General features: G+C 42.1%; 1 protein-coding gene across 1 annotated transcript in view; it reads left to right on the forward strand.

The window, feature by feature from the left end:
- Window positions 1-17,416, forward strand: part of DOC2B (double C2 domain beta) — a 675,394-nt gene extending 657,978 nt beyond the window's left edge. The window contains exons 7-9 of the mRNA XM_040336805.1: window positions 1,233-1,314; window positions 11,016-11,112; window positions 14,009-17,416. Of these exons, the coding sequence (XP_040192739.1) occupies window positions 1,233-1,314; window positions 11,016-11,112; window positions 14,009-14,145 (316 nt within the window). The 3' untranslated portion in view covers window positions 14,146-17,416. The remainder of the gene's footprint in view (window positions 1-1,232; window positions 1,315-11,015; window positions 11,113-14,008) is intronic.
- Window positions 17,417-17,685: the final 269 nt, after the last annotated feature.

The raw sequence follows: 17,685 nt of genomic DNA on the forward strand, positions 1-17,685 counted from the left end.
GGCAAGCCGAGGTCATACACTGGAACAATCAGGCAGGAACAGGATAAGGGTAATCCGAAAGACAAGCCGGGGTCATACACTGGAGAAGTCAGGTCAGGCAAGCCGGGTCGTCAACGGGTAAACAGGAACACAGGAACAAGGGCTCAGGAACACACACAGGCTAACGATCATGCAGCAGTTGGTAACTGCTGCAGCAAGTCTTTAAATAGGGCACTGACGCCAGGAGTCCCGCCCGCATTGCGTGCGTACTGGCGCACACGCATGCGCAGTGAAGAATACAGGATTTGCAGAGTTGTTGCCCGTTTGCGCGCGCATGCGCGTTGCGCGCATTTGCGCGCGCATGCGCACTGCACTTGCTGGTCCGTGAAGAGCACGTCTGACAGCTCTTCCACGGTTGGTTCCCTGACACTTACAGGGTTGTAGGCTTGAATCCCAATCACAACACTACCTGCCTGGAGTATGCATGTTCTCCCTGTGCCTACATGGGTTTTCTTCCAGATATTCCGGTTTCCTCCCACACTCCAAAGATATGCTGGTAGGTTACTTGGCCCGAATTCCCGCCTTCAAAGTGCCCTGAAACAGCCGTTGCTGTCTCTCCAGTGTGAAAACCCAGAGAGCTTTCACAATGGAGCCGTGAGCTAGCAGGACGGTTAAAAAAGTCCTGCTAGCAGCATCTTTGTAGCGGTGAAGGAGCGGTGTGTATACCGCTACTCCACCGCTCCTGCCCATTAAAATCAATGGGCACCGCGGCTATACTGCCGAATAGCACTGTGAAATTGACAGGAAAACGCTGCTAAAAATAGCTGTGCTTTACCGCCGACCTACCCACCGCCCCAGTGTGAAAGGAGCCTAATACATGTGTATGTATAAATGTGAGTTAGGGATCTTAGACTGTAAGCTCCTTGTGGGCAGGGACTGATGTGAATGTACAATGTGTAGTATGTGTAAAGTGCTGCATAAATTGACGGTGCTATATACGTACCTGTAATAAATAAGTAAACTTCTATGTCTTTTCTATCCCTAATGGAAATGGCCCTGCATTTGTCCTCCAAGCCTCTCATAAAGGAAGATTTTTTTTCCAGATTCATGACAGGACACATTATGTGAAGGTTTTATTAACCCATGTCACATCTGCTGGGAGGTGTTAGCAAATAAACTTTTAATTGGTGCAAAACATTTACCCTCATTAGTGTATAGCCAATAACTTATTAATGTGTCATCTGTATTTTCAGATACTTGAAACCAGATGAAGACAAGAAATCAAAACATAAAACTGCTGTGAAGAAGAAAACTCTAAATCCAGAGTTTAACGAGGTAACTATAATCTTATTTTTGTTTTATTATTTTTTTTTATCATTGTATGGTGAGTGTGGCAGGTGGTTACAAAAAGTGAGAACATTTGGCAATTAAACTGCAACCTTCACTATACATTTCAAAATCAAATTCTTTCGATATGATGCAAACCAGAGATCAAAGTCATCTGTGCTACACAGTAATGGTATTAATAAAACAAATGCCATAGTAGCCAACAGTCACTTATCGTTTCTCTTGGGAGAGGGTGTGTCAGGGTGACAACACAGGAGAGCAACTGGGAGACATAGGTACAGCATTGTCAACCTATTAGTGCCTGTGCAAGGACCTTGATAGCAAGATCACCAGGAACTTTTTTCATGAAAGCTGGAGATTTAGAAAATAGTTTTGAAATCACTTTAGCCACTTCCCGCCCGCAATGTACTGTGGACGAGAATCCTGTGTAACAGAGTACACCTACATCGCTGCCTACTTCTGGGTTTAGGGCATGTGCATGTGTGCCCTCTCCTGGCACCCAATGTGATTGTACAGGGTGGGAGCCTATCAGCAAGTCCCAGCCAATGATTCATGGCCAAGACCTGCTAATAGGCTCGTCCATAAACAACACAGAGCTCTGCACAGAGGGAGCGATCACTCAGTTTCTCTTCCCTGCAAATGGATGAGAACCTGAGAGATCTCTTAGTAAAAACAGCACACTTTACACACACTACACATTGTTAGGCACAAGTTTAACCCATTGATCACCCTAGATGTTAACCCCTTCCCAACCAGTGTCATTAGTTCAGTGACAGTGTATAGTATTATCACTGATCACTGTATTGATGCCACTGGTGATGTCAGTGGGAATTAGTCCCCCAGGTGTCAGTTAGTGTCAGATTTTACCGCCGCACTTCTACAGTCCTGTTATAAGTTGCCGATCACCGCCATTAGTAGTATAAATAAAATAAAGAAATAAAAATTAAATTTTTCCATTTTCCAAAATTACCTTTTAATGAATGTATAAAAAATTGTATTTTATTAATATTTCTTAAAACTATTTTACAAAATTACATGAATTTGTAAAATTATTTTAACAAATAATAATAAAATACATTTTTATATATATTCATTAAAATGTGTTTGATTGCATTAAAAATACCAACAAGAGGATATGCATTATAGTGTTTGACAGGGGATGATGACAATAACACCTTCAGTCATATGAACTTTTTTTCATATACCGTAGTTTGTAGGCGCTTTCATGCAAACCAATCAATATACACTTGTTGGATTTTCTTTTTATTAAAGATATGTATCAGAATAATTTATGAGGAAATTTTGTTTTTGTTTTTTTTATTTTTATTGGATATAGCAAAAAGTAAAAAATAGTGGGCTTTTTTTTAAAAAAAAAACAGTATTTTTTTCATTTATATCGCAAAAAATAAAAACCCCAGTGGTGATCAAATACCACCAAAAGAAAGCTCTATACATGTGAAAAAAAATTATATAAATTAAATTTGGGTGCAGCATTGTATTACCGCACAATTACCAGTTAAAATAGCACAGTGCCAAATAGAAAAAAATGGCCTGGTCATGAAGGCAGTAAAATCTTTCAGAGTTTAAGTGGTTAACATGTATAAAAGGGGGGGGAGGTTTTGGGACTTTAAATGAGATGCGTTTTTAGCAAAATGCAATTAAATATATATATGGAATATAAAATATGTTTCCATAATACCCAGGGCTCAAGTCCTGCGGGAACGCATGGGAACAGAGTTCCTGCACTTTTTCCTCTGCAGGAACTCAGTTCCCTTTGCAGGACTAGAGCAGCCGAGAGCAGCCGAGCCGCCCGAGCCAATCATGTAGCGGCGATGCCCAGCTCGAGTCACTGAACTTGCTTCTTTCTAAATCCCGCGATAACTCGCGGCAGACCTCCGCAATGTCTCCTGGGAACAATGACAAAAGCTCCCAGGAGACATTGCGGCATCGAGGAAGTGACGAAATAACTGCACACTACCCGATGAATACATATGCAGGAAGCGGCCAGTAACATAAAGGATTACTAAGGTACAGTGGATCAAAAAAAAAAAAACATTCGGTTTTGTAATTACGCATATGAGCGTATCATTTTTTTTTGGTGGGGGAGTGGATCTTGGGTGTGAGTTCCCACACTTTTTTCCTCAGGACTTGACCCCTGATAATACCCAGGCTCAAAGTTACCAACCAAAAAAGCAACAAACCAAATTAACCTGTCTAGCTGTAAGCATTAAAAACAGAGGTTTAGTTGCACGCATTTGCAAGTGGTTAACATGTTAACGCTTTTAAAATATGCAAAGGATAAGTGCACATTAACCACTTCCTGCCCGGTCAATAGTAAATTGACGTCCGAGAAGTGGTTCTGTAATCCTGACTGGACGTCTATTGACGTCCTGCAGGATTAAATGCCAGCGTGCACCCGTGGGGGCACGCAGCACGGCGATCGGTGCTGCGGGGTGTCAGTCTGACACCCTGCATCTCAGATCTCGGTAAAGAGCCTCCGGCGGAGGCTCTTAACCACGTGATCAGCCGTGTCCAATCACGGCTGATCACGATATAAACAGGAAGAGCCGTCGATCGGCTCTTCCTCACTCGTATCTGACAGACGCGAGTAGAGGAGAGCCGATCGGCGGCTCTCCTGACAGGGGGGGTTCGCGCTGATTGTTTATCAGCGCAGCCCCCCCTCGGATGCCCACACTGGACCACCAGGGAAGCCCACAATGGACCACCAGGGAAGGGGGCAATACAAAAAATGAGAATAGATGCCAATGAGTGCCCACAAATGGGCACTGACTGGCAACATGGGCACTGACCAGCCATAATATGGGATTAAAAAAGTAATGCCCAGCAATGCCATCAGTGCCACCCCTCAGTGTCCATCAGTGCCACCCCTCAGTGTCCATCAATGCCACCTATCAGTGCCCATCCATGCCCAGTGCCCACCTATCAGTGCCCATCTGTGCCACCCATAAGTACCCATCAGTGCAACCCATGAGTGCCCATCAGTGCCCATTAGTGCCGCCTATGAGTGCCCATCAGTGCCGCATACCAGCGCCGCCTATCAGTGCCGCCTATCAGTGTTCATCAGTGCCGCCTATCAGTGACCATCAGTGCCGCCTCATCGGTGCCCATCAGTGTCGCCTCATCTGTGCCCATCAGTGCCACCCCATCGGTGCCCATCAGTGCCCGTAATTGAAGAAGAAAGCTTACTTATTTACAAAAAAATGAACAGAAAAAAATAAAAACTTTTTTTTTTCCAAATTTTCGGTCTTTTTTTAGTTGTTGCGCAAAAAACAATCAAATACCACCAAAAGAAAGCTCTATTTGTGGGAACAAAATGATAAAAAAAATATTTGGGTACAGTGTAGCATGACCGCGCAATTGTCATTCAAAGTGCGACAGTGCTGAAAGCTGAAAATTGGCTTGGGCAGGAAGGTGCGTAAGTGCCTGGTATGGAAGTGGTTAAAACAAAATATTAGTGTTAGAATAGCTCCCTGTTGACTATTGTTTGTTTTCAATACTTCACAATTCTATGTGCTGCAAGCAAGGCAAAGGATATCAAACAATATAATTTTTAGTATAAAAACAATTATAATTTTAGGACAAAGTGCAATTAAAATATCCCACTGTAGCTAAGCCCTAACTACCTTAGAGATTGTAAAGCCCAACTTTAGACTAATGTCAGACTTCAGAAAAGGTTCCCCTGGACTTGTAAAAACAAACAAAAAAGACAGCTATAGCTGCAATGCTTGCTCCCTCTCTGGCACTGCCCCCTGCAGTACCTCTTCTTCACCACTAGATGCCCTCAGTCTTCTGGGTCTGGTATACTATGGCTAGTTTTCGCTTAGAGTTTTAATAACCAGCTAGAGCCAGGTTAGGTATCTGATGGCCACTTCTGCTAGTAAGAGATCCGGTTGCATGACAGATTAAAATCTACTAGGGACTAAGCACAGAGTAGATGGGTTGACTCTGTGTCACAACACAGTTTCTGTTGGTGAAAAGCTGCATTCCAGCTCAGGTGGACAATGACTGGAGGGCCTCCTCAATACAGCATATCTTGTCTTAATGTCTCTGACACCAAGATGAACTCCACAGCGTGATGATCCTCAAGGGGACCATGCAACTGGACTTTGCTGCAGCATTCATCTAGAGGTATCAATAAGTATGCATATATACCCGGGTATATGTACACAGTACCACCAGGACTCTTGTTAGGCCCTTTGCTGATAATACCTGTTTGCACATTGGATGTATGTACTATCAATAATCTTTTCTTATAAAAAGAAATTGTATTATTTCCATACCGGTGTGCATCTATATACTTATGGTCAATGTTATATGCTGGTTGCAGTGGTTTCTCTGCTCCCAGTTACTTTGATTTAATTACTAGTTATTTCCCAAGAAAGAAATCTCCTATGTTCACAGAGGCCCTATCATATGTGGAGGCACTGCAAACTTTATTATCAAACCCACTATTCCACTTAGCAATGGTTCTGGTTCTTTTGTTTACCTTCAGCTTTAGTGCAATATGCTTTTTGGGAGGGCCATTTGTCCTAACACTCCCAAAAAATGGGCTACAGGAGGTTTAATCCTAAATTATGTAAGGTCTTCTATACTGTTAGAGCAGTAAAAACATGACAATTTCTTCCCCAGATAGTGGTATCAACTGAGAATTTTCATAAATTAAAAAAAAATGTTTACAAGAGACGTATGGGAATGAAAATTAAAACATTAATACTCACCTAGATGGCTGCAGCATTGATCTCATGCTTCAACTGTTCCCTACACACAGAGATTGTTTGGTTCTCGGTCTTCATTGACCAGAGAGCCGATGACTGTCAGTCACTGTCCCTCTGCTCTGCCCCTCGAGTGCTCACTGGAGCGCTGGACTGTGGAGGGGGCAAGAGCAGCTAGCTTAGGCTCTCAGCAGTGCACTGAGAGGCTGAGCCAATTGCCAGTCAGGCATCTGGGTGGATCCCAGCATTATTGCATTATTGTCGGAATCCCTGCAGAGCCTGGACCATCTCTCTGATGTCAGTCGAAAGCGGGCTTTGGATCAACTAAGTGAACTTATGTGATCCATGAAAGAAAGAAGTATGGCCCAAAGAGCTTTAGCCATACTTCTCCTTTAAATGTCTTTCTCAGTCAGCATAATATTCAGGGCAGGGGCATTTGGAATTCTTAGAGATGCACGCACACACACACTTTTAACTGTGTATTTATTAACCTTATCAACTATGTGAAAGGAGCTTAAACATTATTCATACCTAATCTACAAGCAATAAAACAATGTGCGTCGTGAAAAAGACTTCTACATCTCACTGATGTTTGATAAGTCATTATGCAAAAACAGAAAATAACATCCTATGATTTTCCAGGGTGCAATGCCAAGCTATATTTGCTCTTCTGTTGTCCATCTTGTTATCCTGAAATTTCCACATGCCCTCTAATAGAATGTTTTATAAGTGTGGTTGTGAGTTTTGATAAGCATTCAGCCACCTGTCATTTTTACAGAGTGACCAGATCTGATACTATGCTAAATATTTAGAGAACCTGATGTTTCCTTAGATGAGCAATACCTCTGTCCATGTCAATATTTCTGAGGCAATGCATAGTGTTTATAAAGTTGTAGTTACACTGCTTAGTGTATTCCAGCTTAATTGTGGCCTTCCTGATCTTTGGTTATGTTATCTGTGTTCATTGGGTTTCTTCAAAGCTCAGTACATTGACTGCTTCTGCCTGCTGCTGTTGAGTTTTCTCCAGTAGTTACAGTGAGAAGTTACAATGTATTGGGTTACAAACATGGTTGAGGTAGAGGATAAATATTTGGGGGTGACTTTCTAGAAGGCTCCTGATTTCCCAGGCTTTGCCTGGTGAGGATATCTGTGTAGTAGGGTCCGTTTTTTTTTGCCTCCCAGACCTTGGTCTGGTGAAGGAAGCAAAAGTGAAAAAGGGATTTTGTTCTCTTGCAGGCCTGAACCCGGTCTTACAGAATCTAAGCTTGCCTGTGCTAGAGGCCTAAGAAACTGAAGGTAATCTCTAGGGTTGTCCCGATACCGATACTAGTATCGGTATCGGGACCGATTCCGAGTATTTGCGGGAGTACTCGTACTCCCGCAAATACCCCCGATACCCAAATAGAATACTCCCCCCCCCCCCCGCCGCCGCCGTGACGCCGCATCCCGCCGCCATTCGCCGCATCCCCGCTGCCGCCGACTGTGTCATACGCCGGGAACATTACAGCTTTGAATAGCTGTAATGATTGGCGCCGCGCATAGACACTCCCCCTCGCTCGGGTGAACTGTCCAATCCCGAGCGAGGGGGAGTGTCTATACGCAGCGCCAATCATTACAGCGATTCAAAGTTGTAATGTTCCCGGCGTATGACACAGTCGGCGGCAGCGGGGATGCAGGTAAGTGGGACATGGCTGCATGGGGGGAGACGCTGGATACATGGGGGGGGGACGCTGGATGGGGGGAGACGCTGGATACATGGGGGGGAGACGCTGGATGGGGGGAGACGCTGGATACATGGGGGGGAGACGCTGGATGGGGGGAGACGCTGGATACATGGGGGGAGACGCTGGATACATGGGGGGGAGACGCTGGATACATGGGGGGGAGACGCTGGATACATGGGGGGAGACGCTGGATACATGGGGGGAGACGCTGGATACATGGGGGGAGACGCTGGATACATGGGGGGAGACGCTGGATACATGGGGGGAGACGCTGGATACATGGGGGGGAGACGCTGGATGGGGGGGGGGAGACAATGGCTGCATGGGGGGAGACGCTGGATGGGGGGAGACAATGGCTGCATGGGGGGAGACAATGGCTGCATGGGGGGAGACGCTGGATGGGGGGAGACAATGGCTGCATGGGGGGAGACGCTGGATGGGGGGAGACAATGGCTGCATGGGGGGAGACGCTGGATGGGGGGAGACAATGGCTGCATGGGGGGAGACGCTGGATGGGGGGGAGACATGGCTGCATGGGGGGAGACGCTGGATGGGGGGAGACAATGGCTGCATGGGGGGTGACAATGGCTGCATGGGGGGTGACAATGGCTGGATGGGGGGAGACAATGGCTGCATGGGGGGAGACGCTGGATGGGGGGTGACAATGGCTGCATGGGGGGTGACAATGGCTGCATGGGGGGTGACAATGGCTGCATGGGGGAATACATTGCTGGATGGGGGGATACATTGCTGCATGGGGGGAGACAATGGCTGCATGGGGGGTGACAATGGCTGCATGGGGGGTGACAATGGCTGCATGGGGGAGACAATGGCTGCATATGTGGGGGGACATGGCTGCATTTGGGGACACATTTAAAAAAAAGTATCGGTATTCGGTATCGGCGACTACTTGAAAAAAAGTATCGGTACTCGTACTCGGTCCTAAAAAAGTGGTATCGGGACAACCCTAGTAATCTCCCATATGGGCCTGCAAAATCTAAGCTGACTTATGGCAGAGGTCTAAAAAAAACTGGAGGGTGACTGCCCTTTTTGGCCTACAGAATCTAAGCTGGTCTGTGGCAGAGGCCTAAGAAACTGATAAGTAGCCTCCTGTCTGGACCTACAAGATCTAGGCTGGTCTGTGACAGAGGTCTTAAGAACTGTAAGGTGGCCGTCCCTTCTTTGTCTACACAGTAGGCCTGTGGCAAAAACCTAGAAAATATGCAAGAAAGCTGACCATCCGGGCTTAAAGAATACAAGAAAAAGTCTACTGTTCAGAAAGATCTTTGTCGCTGTTTATCCTGTCCCCCTAATCCTCTCTCCCCAAGATAATTGAACCAATACAATTGCAAAAAAGGATTGAAGGTACTAAAGTCTGTCTGTCACCATTGGCGTGTTGGTCGTTTGTTGGATGCAGCTGCAGGGGTCACCATTAGGAGGGCAGGGGAGTCTGTAAAATCCAGCAGCTCCTTTGAAGGTGCTACATAGCCAAGACTCAGAATTACATCTGTACTAGGGTTGTCCCAATACCGAGCATTTGCGAGAGTACTTGTACTCTATCAGTGCTATCTTTCAGTGCGTGCCACCTATCAGTGCCATGTTTCAGTGCCAGCCATCAGTGCATGCCACTCATCAGTGCTGCATAATCGGTGCCACCTATCAGTGCTCATCCATCAGTGCCACTGCCAGCCATCAGTTCCACCCATCAGTCAGTGACACCTTTTAGTGCCCATCAGCCAGTGCCATCTATCAGTGCGTCACATGACATTAAAAAAAAAGTATCGGTATCGGCGAGTACTTGAAAAAAAGTATCAGTACTTGTACTCGGTTTTAAAAAAGTCGTATCGGGACAACCCTAATCTGTACTATTGAAATAAAACTACATTTATCCAAGGAGCAATACAGGCTACTGTTTGGTCCGTCTAAAGCTATCAACTCCCCAGTAAACCTACTCATGGTATTGTGAGATTTTCCTTTTTATACGTCTGTGATTTATAGATACTCAACATGCATTGACAACTTGTGTTGCTATTTGGGTCCAGATACTAGGTTTAGGTAAAACAAATGATCTGTAACACCCTCCTAGGTAGGTTGGTAGGTAAATTTAGTCTGTTTGAGTCCCACTGCAATCAAGTAAAATAGCTCTTAATTGCATGGTCTGTTCTCACTCTCTCTGGCTGCAAGATATAGGCATCTAGAATAGATGAGGGAGCTAGAATAATGATTGGCACTCATCCAATCACTTGGGAGGTGTTTAATAAATAGTTTGAAAGGGAGACAAATGGGGGTTCAGTTTGGTCTGGAAGTTCCACCAGCCCAAGGGCTGCTGTCCCGAAGGGCTCTATTTTTGGTGTGCTGCTGTTGTCCACCAGGATCTTGGCTTGATGCAGAGCCAGGGGACGTCCAGGAGGGAAATCGACCCCTTATAGATTCCCCCCAGAGGAACCTGTCAGAGAAATATTGCTAGAAGGATTCTGGGAGTCTCCTCTGTGGCCTTGTGAGTAAATGTGTGTAAATGTCAGGGCAGCGCAAAAGGAGAAAGCTCTCATGGTGTCCCTGATCTGGCTACTCCCTTTAGTCTTGGGTGAGTAGTGTGACATCGAAGAATTGAAAAGATAGTGTCCTCTCACTTTGGAGCTTAGCATAATTTGGAGCATCCTATATCCTATAGCCCTCCCCGGTTAAGATTTTCCAGAATAAAAAATTTAATAAAATATATACAACCCCTAGACTGATTATTGGGTCAGTGTGCTTGGTATGGGTGTGGCGTGTATGCTGGCAGCCTCTGCATAATTAGGGAAAAATTCTGGTCATCAATATCATTACCATTACCATCTGTACTGTGATGTGATGTTCAGCGATTGGGCTTCTATTGCATCCAACACCATTGATCTGCGGCTAATAAGGGGATAGCGTAGTGCTACATATTTATTAATCAATGACACATTACAAGTGTTGCATACAGTACCTGTGAACAGTACTTTATGCACATTATGCAACTGAGAAAACCTGGTAAAACCATCAGCATTCTACCTGACATCAGCAGAAACAAATCTGACAAATACCTCCACCTAAAGTGTGACTCTGGAAAAACAGAAATGTAATAATGTTAACCTATTTTTTTTTTCATCAAAATTATAAGTGGCAGTACACTTCAATTCCAAGTATAACTTTGTTGTTTCTTCCTATAGTTTTGTGTTCCAGTTCTTGCTAATGTAATTTACTATTGCAGGAATTTTGTTATGAAATAAAACACAGCGACCTTGCAAAAAAGACTTTAGAAGTCACAGTCTGGGATTATGATATTGGAAAATCAAATGACTTTATAGGTAAGTGTTACTGTGTATGAACGGGGTAAATTGAAGTCTGCAGTGCAATAGTGAATTAATGTACATGCTAAAATATTATCACTAATTGTATTATTATATTTACAGTATTAAGAGATTAACCACTTCGTTACCGAGCCTGTTTTTCAGATTCAGTGTTTACGAGACTAAAACAGTTTTTTTTGCTAGAATATTACTTAAAACCCCCAAACATTATATATATATTTTTTTCTAACACCCTAGAGAATAAAATGGCAGTCATTGCAATACTTTTTGTCACACCGTATTTGCGCAGCGGTCTTACAAGCGCACTTTTTTTGGAAAAAATTCACTTTTTTAAATTAAAAAATAACACAACAATAAATTTGGCCCAATTTTTTTATATATTGTGAAAGATAATGTTACGCCGAGTAAAATGATACCCAACATGTCACGCTTAAAAATTGCGCCCGCTCGTGGCATGGCGTCAAACTTTTACCCTTAAAAATCTTGATAGGCGACGTTTAAAAAATTCTGCAGGCTGCATTTTTTAAGTTACAGAGTAGGCCTAGGGCTAGAATTATTGCTCTCGTTCTAACGATCGCGGCGATACCTCACTTGTGTGGTTTGAATACCGTTTTCATATGTCGGCGCTACTCGCATATACGTTCGCTTCTACGCGCGAGCTCGTCGGGACGGGGCGCTTTAAAAATTTTTTTTTTTGCTTTTCGCATTTATTTTTAATTATTTTACAATTTTTAACACTGAAATAAAAAAAAATAAAAAAATTATCACTTTTATTCCTATTACAAGGAATGTAAACATCCCTTGTAATAGAAAAAAGCATGACAGGTCCTCTTAAATATGAGATCTGGGGTCAAAAAGACCTCACATCTCATATTTGGGCTTAAATGCAAAAAAAAAAAAAAATTTGGAAATGTCATTTTTTCAAATGACAAAAAAAAAAATGTCTCCTTAAGAGGCTGGGCGGGACTGACGTTTTGACGTCACTTCCGCCCAGCAGAGCTATGGGGGACGGGCGAAGGAGATTTTTCCTTCAGTCTCGTCCCCGCTCAGCTGCCGGATGGTCGCGATCCTCTCCGCCGCTACCGACGGCTCCGGTAAGCGGCGGAGGGCGCGGGACAGCGGCGGGAGGGGGGGGGGCCCCTCTCCCGCCACCGATAACGGCGATCTCGCGGCGAATTCGCCGCGGAGACCGCCGTTATCGTGTACAGGACCGTCGGCACTAAAGATGGATACCTCAGTTGTGGCAGCAGCTGCTGCCGTTACTGAGATATCCATCTTTAAAAACAGGACGTCATTTGACTATGGGCCAGTAACGAAGTGGTTAATTGACTTAGATATCACTTCAGCCATTGTACCTTTACACCCCTTATGGACTAAAGTAATTTTTACATTTCCACCAAACACCTGTTTATTTGGCAATAACCTTGTTATTAATTATAATAACACCAGGGAAGGAAAAACTTTTTTTTTTTTTAGCAATAATATCATGCAAGAATTATTTTCTATGTAAAAGAGTGTGACCTTCTTGTTTGTCACATAGCAATTCCCTGCTGTCATTTTGCCAGCCAGTAATTGTTGGTAATAGTGGAAGGAAAGTTGTGTCGGGGGAGAGGAACAGGAGGTAGGGAATAGGTCTTAAGCCTCGTACACACGACCGAGGAACTCGACGGGTGAAACACATAGTTTTCCTCGTCAAGTTCCTTGTTAGGCTGTCGAGGAACTCGACAAGCCAATTTTCTCCATTCCCGTCAAGGAAATAGAGAACATGCTCTATTTTTGGCTCGTCGAGTTTCTCAACAGTTTCCGCGACGAAAATGTACACACGACTGGTTTCCTCTGCAAAAAAATATCTCCCAGCAAGTTTCTTGCTGGTTTTTGCCAAGAAACTCGGTCGTGTGTACGAGGCCTGAGAAAGATGGAGAATTGTTTTTAGGACATATCTTATGCCCTGTACACACGATCGTAATTTCCAATTGAAAAAGTCAGACGGACTTTTTCCATCGGAAATTCCAACCATGTGTATGCCCCATCTGATTTTTTCCATTGGAAATTCCATAGGAGTTTAGATAGAGAACATGATCTCTTTTACTCCGATGGAATTCCATCGTAATTCCACTGTGATTTTAGCCAGATAAAAGTCAGACCGTGTGTACGGGGCTTATCACTTTCAAAATCCTAAAATGGTTAAAGTGGGAGTAAATGTGATTTTTTTATTTATAGCAATCCTTTCTCCCGTATCAGTAATAATTATAGTTGCTTTTGGTGGATTGTTTTTGATTAAGCAACATCTGCCTTGACACATTCCGTGGTGATTGGATTAAGGTGACTGTGTGGATATAAATGGTGGAGTATGTCCCACATTTGAACTGTAGAAGCTGCACAAATAAGCTGCAAACTTTCTTCAACATTACATAACATGTTGAGTGTGACCATCTACAGCTACAGCTATACCATGATCTGGATAAATGATGAATTTTACAAACTTACCGTTTCTTTATTGTTCTTCATATACAAGCCCTAAATTAACCCTTCTATCTGTGTAAAGATTCCCATAAGCTATAATGTTGGCACCAAAATAAAATGGCAGCAAGTTTGCTTCTACCACTTAGATTCATACAGAAGATACACTGGAGGTGAAGTCCAATGATATCAACTTTTAGCCCCAGGTGCTGATTGAAAGCATAGTCCCTCCTTGTATCATTGCTACTGAATGTTTTCTTTCATTGGGTGTTTTATAAGTGCAGTTTCCTCCTGAACTTCGGTGCCTTAACTTTTGTTTAAAGTACTTATTTTTTTAAGAAGATGTATATTGTCAACCACATACAGTTTTAATTTGTCAATACTAGCATCATGCTGTGCTGAAAAGATTAATTAAATTTACCTTTGTTTATAGGTGGAGTTGTATTGGGAATCAATGCAAAAGGAGAACGTCTTAAACACTGGTTTGACTGCCTAAAAAACAAAGACAAGAAAATTGAACGCTGGCACACGTTAACAAATGAGCTACCAGGAGCCGTCCTCAGCGACTGACCTAAGCATGCCTCTCTTCGTTGAGATAGCACAGCTGGAAAGGAACAAGACACAAGCTATGCCTTTGCCCTTGCCACAGTTTACCATAACCATAACCAAGAAGAAAGATGAATAGGGATAAGATGATTACTTCAACCTGTCAGTTAAGCTGCAATAGTGCCAATCAGGGTAACTGTGGAGGTCATAGAAAATTCACTTACTGAAGGTATGACATTAGTATATGGATTTTCTTCTCATGCTGTTGTCTTGAATACAATCAATTACTCAAGAAATACAATTTTGCTAACAGGCTGGATTTATGATTGTAACAGAAAATATTTTTTTAATGATTGTGAGACAGTCAGGGAGTAAACTTATTCAAGACAGTGGTGAAATAATCCACCAGCATGATCTCCAAAAGAAAAAAAAATACATTCTAGAGAAATGTTACCCCGATTGGCATTGATATTTTGATCAATACATAGCTATATTTATTTTGTATGCAGATACCACTGGCAGCATTTATTGTATGTTTTAACATTCATTATCATGATGCACATATGTATATATGTTTTGTGTTTACAAAACATTTAGTTAATTTACAACGTACTAAAATCTTTCTCTTATATGTTGTGGTATCACATGTGCCATTTTGTGCCAGCACAGATGGCCTTGCAAAGCAAAATGGTAGCATTTTTATAGGTGGACAGAGTTCATGTTGACATAGACAACTGCTGATCCATGATCAATTGAAGGCAGCACCATGGGCGTAGCATAATGATGTCGCCATTTACAATGCACATACTGTAGTTATCATGCTGTACTTATATGGATAGGCAGTCTGTTCATATGGTTTTAGAGAGGTTTTATATGATACATAAGTTTACTGTAAGCCTCCTCAAGCGCAGATACCATATTATGGTGCAAAAAGAATGGTGGCTCAAATATGCAGCTCTGAAGCCCAGGAATGGCTACATTCTCCAAGCCCCTGGACATTCATTCTGCACACATTAAATCAAGATAATGCAGCACATAAGAGTTGATTTTTAAAGGCAAATAGGCTATTTACTCAGCAACGGAATCGTTGACAGTGCTTAGCGAATGTGGTGCAATTTCACTTTGCAAAGAATATCCAATTTTTGCACATAATTGGATGGTGGAAGTCAGCAGAGCTTCACCTCATTCACTAAGCTCTGGGAAAAATTACCTCACAAAGTGCAATTTTCCCTGCAATGCGAACAGGCTATTTGCCTCTAGTAAATCAACTCTAGTGTCTGAAGAACCAGGTAAATGGTATGCCTGTTTCTTGTATGCATTACAAAAGAAGGCATGATGGTAAAAATAGGACCCACTGCTTTGCAATGTGCACCACGCAGTCCTTGAGCCAACTGTCTTTTTACCAGGTTTCGTTATTGCTGGATTGTTTATTTTTTTAAGTTCATGACAAAATTATTGAGACTCTTAAAGAAATGCTTAAAAAGGCAAAACGTACAAACAAGTGCAAACCATACAGCACAGTCTTGAATATAAAAATATATATTTTTGCTAAAACAGATAATGTGATGTGTTTTTTAATAAAGAGCATTCCTAAGACAGATTTGAAGAAAGAACTCCAGAAAGAAGTATTTTTTATCAAAACTGCTCCCTGCAGGAAATCCCATTGCAACTATAGTGAATGAACAACCTTTTCTCTGAAAACCCTTTCTGTTTTAGTGGGTCTACATGACTTTAATAGCCTCTGATATGCAGAACAGTCAAATTTCAAAACTCCAACATGTATTTTTGAACCCTCCTCCTCTGCATGTCTTTTTTTGGAGGTTCAAAGTCTTATATGAAAATAGATGAAACCTCACATTCCCTACTTTCCTTGAGGTATTAGGCACCAACTTAGCAAATATTTTATTTTGTGCATTTAGCAAGAATATGATCTGTTGCACCCGACCATATACTAGGATGCTGGAATTTATTAATTCTCAATCTTCCCACAGAAAAACCATGACTCGTAATCAGACAACTAAAAAGTTGGTGGTCAGGTATGGCCTTCAAAAGGTTCTTTGTTTTTAGTTAGAGCATTCCGAGTTTCAGCGTAATGATTTTTAAATATAATTTTAACAAAAAATAAACATATTTACAAAACTAAAATAAGCAACAGTAAAAAAAAAAGGGGTTTAAAAATGAAAAATACTTAAGTGGAGTCTGACAGGTTTTGATAGAGTGCAGAGTTTGGATCACTGGAAGATTACGTCCAATCTGATGTTGCAGAAGTCACTGATAATCTTGTCAATAATCTTTAGTACTTCAGATTGTAAAATGAGACCCACAGCTGCTAAGGCAACAGAGATTTACTTGATCCTGGGGTTGCTGTTACAAAACTAAATCCATACATTTAATTGGTCTGAGGGGTATGTTGTAAGTGTGCTGGAGTGTTTTATTCTGTCCAGTGGACACATCCCTAATGTCAATTGGGCACATCTATATTCCCATATGAAAGGTTTCACAATTCACAAACAGAATATTATTTAGCAGAATGAAATTATGATTTAGATACCAAACATGATATGTCTCTGATGTATGTTTCTCCTAGCAGGTCTTATGTGTTTTACTAGCCTTTTGTACTTTGTAGTATACTCATGTTTGGTGTCTGAATGGTATGTTTTCCTACAATAATATGACCCCTTTTTAGGAATATAATTCCATTACCATAGTAGTTATGGAATATGGATAGAACTTAAATTGATGGAGTTTGGTATTAACTCACTATCCCAAGTCTCACAGATATGTATTTGTTAAAGTGTATTTTAACCTATGCAGACAAATTGGGTAACACCTACTTTATTCTTGTTACATGTTCTCATTCACATAGCATAACATGAACAATACAAATAACAATTACTGCTTACCTTTATACTTGTTCTCTTCCAAAAATTCAAAAACTGGGAAAACCCTATTTAGCATTCCCTTTGTAATGTTAGTTGGGGGGTGTTTACAATGATTAACTCTGTCTGACTATAATGGTGGATTATCATATCTGGCTTCAATGGTGGAAATACACTTTAAACTGCATACAAGACTATTTACTGGCCGTTTATGATAGGGCCTCATCAGATCTTTGAAGACCCTGGATAGTAAAGATTTATAAAATCTTTATATTTCACCTAACTTCCATAGTCTTTCAAATATGTCTAAAGCCCCATACACACGGTCTGACTTTTTGCCAACAAACTTCAAAATGAGCACGTTTTCCAAAAAAATCCAACTGTGTTTACGCTCAATCGGACAAACTTTTTCAGTTTTCATCGGACAAAAGTACGCTCTTCAAACAGACAAACTTTTCGGCAACAAAAGTCAGATGGTGCAAAGTCCTATGGTGTGTACAGAAATTCATCGGACTTTTGTCCGAAGTGCAAATACACATGCCCAGAACCAATGTTAAAATCAACTAACAATAGCAGAAGTTGACCAAAGGGTGGCAGTAAAAAGCAGAAAAGAGCAGAAAAAACATGTGATGTTGAGAAAGTTTGCAGAAAAGAGCGTGTGTATGCTATGGGTGTGACCGGCCAA

This window comes from Rana temporaria, chromosome 2, assembly GCF_905171775.1.
Source record: "Rana temporaria chromosome 2, aRanTem1.1, whole genome shotgun sequence".
NCBI lineage: Eukaryota > Metazoa > Chordata > Amphibia > Anura > Ranidae > Rana > Rana temporaria.